At 34.3% G+C, this 6,892-nt stretch overlaps 1 protein-coding gene across 2 annotated transcripts; it reads left to right on the top strand.

The window, feature by feature from the left end:
* Positions 1 to 1,984: 1,984 nt before the first annotated feature.
* LOC140880322 (probable nucleolar protein 5-1) lies at positions 1,985 to 6,402 on the top strand. Of its 2 annotated transcripts, none has more exons than XM_073284663.1 (9): positions 1,985 to 2,062; positions 2,211 to 2,336; positions 2,441 to 2,482; positions 2,962 to 3,141; positions 3,226 to 3,390; positions 4,181 to 4,381; positions 5,025 to 5,522; positions 5,609 to 5,743; positions 5,828 to 6,402. In XM_073284663.1, the coding sequence occupies exons 2-9, from the start codon at positions 2,259 to 2,261 to the stop codon at positions 6,230 to 6,232; spliced, it is 1,704 nt and encodes a 567-aa protein (XP_073140764.1). In that variant the 5' UTR covers positions 1,985 to 2,062; positions 2,211 to 2,258; the 3' UTR covers positions 6,233 to 6,402. The 2 variants fall into 2 exon arrangements, with proteins under 2 accessions (XP_073140764.1, XP_073140765.1); XM_073284664.1 differs by having other exon boundaries at positions 1,996 to 2,067.
* Positions 6,403 to 6,892: the final 490 nt, after the last annotated feature.

Below are 6,892 nucleotides of genomic sequence, written 5' to 3'. Positions count from 1 at the left end.
TGGTTCTACTTCATTTTCTAAAAGTTTTCAATCTGATAGTCCTGTGGCTTCTCGAATTTACTTGAAAGATGAGTTCAAAAAATACAAACTTGGAGGAAAGAAAAAACATGTGAAGACAGAAATAGAAAAATATCTAAGTGAGGATCCGGAGGATTATGACGAAAACTTTGATATCCTTTAGTGGTGGAAAATCAATTCTCCTAGGTTTCCTATTCTTTCTAAAATGGCACGTGACATTCTTGTTGTTCCTGTCTCTACTGTTGCTTCAGAGGCAACTTTTAGTATCGGTGGTCGTGTATTGAACGCTTTTAGGAGCTCATTGTCTCCAAGAATAGTTCAAGCCTTGATATGTGCTCAAGATTGGCTTCGTTTGGATTCAAAACCAATATGTGTGGAGGAAGATTTGGTTGAAATCGAAGCACTTGAGAAGGGTATAATTACATTTTACTTTTTTAGTTTTGTATATTTCATCTTGTTTATATTTATAATTGTGTGATATTTTTACTATATCTAATCTCTTTGAATTGTTTTTTCTTATAGAATTAGAACAATCGGGGAATGAATCGACAATAATTGATATATAATTACGAAACACCTCAGGAAAGGATTATAGTAAGTTTAACATTATATTTCTTTTATTTCTCTTATTTCTTGTTTGACTTAGAATGCTTATTAAATCTTTTATTTATCAGTTTCTCGATGTATCTTTGAATTTGTCCAAATTTTCGAACAAGTTTATTAGGTTAACTTGTTTTAATTTCTGCAAATTGTTCGCCTTTTTTTTTTTTTCAGGAGGTTACATGAAAGAGGTTGGCAGATTGTTGTTTGGAACTTGGGAGACGTATTATTTGAAATGACGATGCATTAGTTTAGATGATGCTTTAACTTGTGTTTGGGCTTATTTTTATTGTGGATCATTAAATCTGCTCGTTTGGAACTTGGAAGACGTATTTCTCTAATTTCTTGTTGACTTTTTTATTATTCATGACTTATTGTTGAGTCTTAGTTGAATGTTGAATTTGTTTTCTGACTATGGATTGTTGATGCTTGAGTCTTGGGTTTATGTTTATTGTTAATTTGTTATTTGTTGCCTTGTTGGAGATTTTGGAGTCTGGAGGACCTTGGAGGCTGCTGCCCACTGGAGTCTCGATGGAAAGCCTCAATTTGAAAAAAAAATTGTATTTTTTTTCAAATTCATCTGTACAGGTTTTTTTGGGAATTAGTCTAATATCATTTTTTTGAAAAAAAAAAGTAAAAAAAAGTTCTATTTTCGGGTACCCCCAAATACCCGAAAATATCGGGTACCCGACAATTGGGTATCCGAAAATATCGGATCGGGTTCAGGTAGCAAATTTTGAAACCCAACGTATCGGATACCGACCCGAACTACCCGAACCCGACATTACCCGACCCGACACCCACCCCTAGCTATAAGGCCCATGTTTATTGATAGGGAGACAAGAGCCTCGTATCTAGGCTTCGTTTGATCTTATTTTAAATTTTTTTTCTTATTTTCAGAAATGAAAAAAACACATTTTACATTGTTTTTAAATTTAAATTTAAATCTTAAAAACATTTCGAATCTCTTTAATTTATATTTCAATGTCATTGATTTTTAACATTAAAGTTTAATCACACTAAGAAATAACCGATTAATCAAAGTATGCTTATTTTTTAGATTATATTTTAATTTTTCGAATAACCCGATTGATAACCCGATCTACAATTTATTATTATCAAACATGGTTTTTATAGGAAAGAAAAACATTTATTTTAGAAAATAAAATCGAAATAAAGCAAAAATAAATCTACGGCAATTTACTAAAAAAATAGAGAACTATATAAAAACATCGAAAATATGAAATATCGGACAAATAAATAAATAAATAATTTATAATTTATAATTTATAATTTATAATTAATAATTACCAAAATAACCTTTCTAGGGTTAAATAAGTGGTGGCGCTCACTCACACATAGGCCTTCTAAAACCCAACGAAACGTCTCCCCAAAAACCCTAATCAGCTGCCCGCCGCGTCTTCAACTCTCCGGCGAGTTTCAGGTAAGGTTAGAGAGCTGCAGTGTCTCCGGAAATTAATACTTATTCTAGTAAAATTATGCAATGCTTTTTGGTGAAAAGTCTATTTATTGACGAAAGGGCGTTAATTTCGTTGCCACGAAGTGTATAAAGCTTATGTTGTTTTGGCCAGGGTTTTGTTTATTTTGGAGAGACATTTGTTTGCCGGTGGTCGAGTAAAATGTTGCTTTTGTTTGAAACCCCGGCGGGTTTTGCTCTTTTCAAAGTTTTGGATGAAGGCAAACTCTCCAAAGTTGAGGTATATTTTCTCGTATCTTTGTGTACTTGCTCATGTTTTACATTCTTTTGATGTTTATGTTTGTTCACTTGATATTCACTTCCTTTTTTTTCGGGGTATTTCAGGATTTAGGGAAGGATTTCTCCACTTCCGAGTCTGCTAGAAAGGTCGTGATTCTAAGCTTACGGTCTTTTCTTTTTGCTGCATTTGCATTAGATTTTGTTATCTTTACCTTATATTGATGTTGGATACGTGTTGGGTTCCGCCGTACCACGATATGCAGGAATTTTAACTTGGTTTAGGTTAGGTTTGGATTGTTGTGTGAAATGTGAAAAGAAATTGAATTGATCTTTTTTTTTTGGCATGAAGTAGATGTAGCTACATCAATCTTTAGTATCATAGAGATAATACAACTCTAATGACCTCTACACCTGAAAAGTGGGTTATGAGTTAGAAATACCTTTATGGTAGTAGTTTGTGATGCTCATTGTGCAGGGATGCAATTGCTGACGAGAAATGCTCCGTGGTGATTTGATTGTGTGTTTGTGATTCTCATATTGATTTTCTTTATTCTTCACGTATCATCATAGTGATATTCAATTTCTAAATCATATGCAACTAACTATTTGTTTGATTTTTACATTAGGTTGTCAAGCTAAAAGCCTTTTCTAAGTTTGAGAACACATCAGAGGCTCTATCAGCAGCTACACTGTTGATTGATAGTAAGCCCAGCAAAGGTCTTCGCAGTTTTTTGCGCGCCCATTGTAAAGATGACATTTTAGCTGTAGCTGATTCCAAACTTGGGAATGCCATTAAAGAGAAGATGGTGAGTCATCACCATGCCATCCTAGTTATATTATGTTTCATGTTGCCATGGACTTATACCAAAATGTTGTGATTTATACCGCAGCATATTGAATGTGTCCACAACAATGCTGTCACGGAACTGATGAGAGGAGTAAGAAGTCAATTGACTGAACTCATATCTGGTTTAGCTGTGCAAGATTTAGCTCCAATGAGTCTGGGATTATCTCACAGCCTGTCCAGATACAAATTGAAATTCAGTCCAGACAAGGTGAAATGTTAACTAGTTAATTTCTGTTGTTGATACTCCCCTTGGAATCGTTTTACAACTCTCACAAGATATATGATATTATACTTCATACAAGCTTTCTTTTTAGCATTTTGTATGAGATATCGAATTTCGTAGACGTATCTTGTTTTTGCTTCCACGCAGCTGCTAATTTCGTGGTTTCTCTTATTCTGATGACAACAAAGCTCAATTTGTGAAAGTTGAAATGGTCTTGTGATTAATATTTAATATCATAAAATTTCTGCTTCAAATATTGAGACGTGGTGTGCTATTAAGGCATAGAGCCTTTGTTTGAAGAACTGGAGTAGTGAATAGTGACAGCTCACAACATTTCTGTGTTTGTAACTGCTTGTTCTGGGTATGGTATTCGACGATGATTCATTGGGAGTATCAATTTAACCAATATGGTTGTATCATTAATCCAATGATGTATATCTCGCAAAAATCCAAATGTTTATGATACTAAGCAATTAAATATATCTAATTAGTGGAGGAAGGAACTTCAGCAACTTCTTTACCGAGCTTTATTATAGCATAAATTTAATGTTCAATTTCTTAAGTAAAGTATACCTCTCCCTCAATTGGAACCATGCTTTGAAATCAGTTCCACTTCTTAGGGAGTGGAAATGGGTTTATATATACAAAAAAGAAATGGGTTTCTATAATTTTAATGTTTGTGAAAAGTGAAAACCATGGGCATGAATTGATGTATCATGTTATCATGACTCCCAAAGTTTCTGTTTCTGATAGTTTTTGGCTGCTGTTATGTTAGGTTGATACAATGATAATACAAGCCATCAGCTTGCTGGATGATCTGGACAAAGAGCTAAATACATATGCAATGAGAGTTCGGGAATGGTATGGTTGGCATTTTCCAGAACTTGCTAAGATTGTTCAGGACAATATACTTTATGCAAAGGCAGTGAAGTTGATGGGTAACAGAACGAATGCCGCCCTGCTTGATTTCTCTGAGGTAGATGTTTTAGATTCTGTTCACTCTACCCACCATGCAAGCAAGTAAATAATTTTGCTGATGCAATAATGATAAATATATTATAACTATATATATGTAATTAATTAATAGGAATGGCAAGTACAATGACCACATAAATTCTGCGTGCCTTGGTATTTTTGCTTGCGAGAAAGTGTAGTTCTCATGTTTTGCATATAAAAACCCTCTGTGATACCCTGCCAAGACGAATTTAATTTTAACGAAATAGTGCAGAAACTTTATTTATTTGGATTCTGATTTTTCATTTGTATACCTTATTGTTGATACTTGAATTTCTTTCAGTATCTATATTTAGTAGGTACGATAACTTTATGCATCATAAATAGATGTCCAAGGCTATTGATTAGCTCATGGATCCCCTTAAAATGTGCTTGCCACCTTTTAATTTTTAACTACCTTCTAGAGTTGCATGGTTTTCGTAATTTGATGTGGCAGCATTGCACCCCAAATGTAGAGAACAAATATTTTGTAGAATTCTTCTTGTGTGGTATTGTTTGAACTTTGATGCATCAAAATTTATTCCTTATCCAAATTGCATTGCATTTCTCTGATGTATATTCTATTTCATTTGTTGGTGCTTGTTCATGCTCTACATTGATCCCAGATCCTGGCAGAAGAGATTGAGGTGGAACTGAAAGAAGCTGCGATGATATCTATGGGAACTGAAGTTAGCGACCTTGATCTTGAGAACATCAAGGATTTGTGCAACCAAGTTCTTTCACTTTCTGAGTACAGAGCTCAATTGTACGACTACTTGAAGAGCAGAATGAACACAGTTGCCCCAAATCTTACTGCCCTTGTTGGAGAACTTGTTGGTGCTCGCTTGATTGCTCATGGAGGAAGCTTGATAAATCTTGCTAAGCAGCCTGGAAGTACAGTTCAAATTCTTGGAGCAGAAAAGGCTCTCTTCAGAGCTTTGAAAACGAAGCATCCAACCCCTAAATATGGGCTCATTTACCATGCATCTTTAATTGGTCAAGCAGCGCCAAAGCACAAAGGTAAAATTTCACGATCACTCGCAGCAAAAGCTGCTTTGGCAATTCGATGTGATGCTCTTGGAGAGGGGCAAGATAATTCAATGGGACTGGAAAATAGAGCAAAGGTACCGCATTTTGGTTGATACATGCTTTATGTTTGCAGTTTTATACTTAATTGTGATCATGAATTGTCAACCTCTCAATTTTACAGCTTGAAGTTCGGTTGAGGAACTTAGAAGGTAAAGAACTCATTCGCTCTGCTGGATCAGTGAAAGGAAAACCGAAGATTGAATTTTATGACAAGGACAGGAAGAAGGGGTCTGGTGGATTAATTACACCAGCCAAGGTTAACAATAAATTCCAGACTTTTACTTTGTTTCCCTGTTATTTTGTAATTTCATGTCTAAATTTTTATTTTGTTTTTCCGCAGACTTACAATCCGGCAGCAGATTCAATTCTTGGTCTACTCGAGCCATTATCCAAGAAAGAGGTGGAAGCGGTAGCATCTGCCACTGAGCAAGCTGGTAACGGCGGTGGTCATGTTACCGATGGAGAGCAAAATAAGAAGAAAAGAAAGAAAAAGACGGCAGATGGTGAAGAAACCGTCGCTCCAAATGGAGTGGAAGGTGTTGAGCCTGAAAATGAAGGAGCTGGGAAGAAGGAAAAGAAGAAAAAGAGGAAACATTTGTCTGATGATTCTGAGTTACAGAACCAAAACGAACAGGACAGTGCAGGAGACAAGAAGAAGAAAAAGAAGAGAAAGCATGAGAATCTTGAAGAAGTCCAAACCCCGAGCAAGAAGGAGAAAAAGAAGAAGAAGAAAGGTGATGATTGAGGAGCATCATTTTAGAGGCATGCAAGAACACCAGATCTTACAGTTTTGTGTTTCTTGTGTTTGATTTGGTATTTGGGTTTGTAAGATTTATGCCTTTCTTAGACTCTGGGATATTTACCTAATTATAAGTGCAATTGAACGAGACATTTACCTGTGTGAATTTTGAGGAATTTGAAGTCATGTTTTTGTAAAGGATCGATGGTTGAACTGATCTATCTATAAAAACAGTTCAACCAATCGGATCGTTTTAGTCGGACGATTAGACCAGAGAACTGTTTATATAATATAATTAATAATATGTTTTAAATTTTAAAAACTTAAAAGAGGTAAATAAATAGACAAATATATATTTACATAGTTTGAAAACTAAACTAACTAATTATATATAAAATATTAATTATAGTTATATAATTTTTAAAAATAAATAAATTAATTTAAAATAGCTATAATCTTTCTAAAATAATAATTTTAACGAATTACAAATTTTAAATAATCATGAATGTATAATTAATACTAGTTGTGTGTGTAATATAATGTATGATATTAAAATTTTGTTAATGTATGATATTAAAATTTTGTGTTCCAAAAATGCATGTGAGTGAACAGTTAGATTTTCAATTGAAGAGAAAATGGAAGAAACTGTTGTGAAAATTTGGCTGC

Source organism: Henckelia pumila, chromosome 2 (assembly GCF_033568475.1).
Source record: "Henckelia pumila isolate YLH828 chromosome 2, ASM3356847v2, whole genome shotgun sequence".
Lineage (NCBI taxonomy): Eukaryota > Viridiplantae > Streptophyta > Magnoliopsida > Lamiales > Gesneriaceae > Henckelia > Henckelia pumila.
The sequence above is the reverse complement of the archived record's forward strand: the minus strand, read 5'-3'. Positions and strand labels throughout refer to the sequence as shown.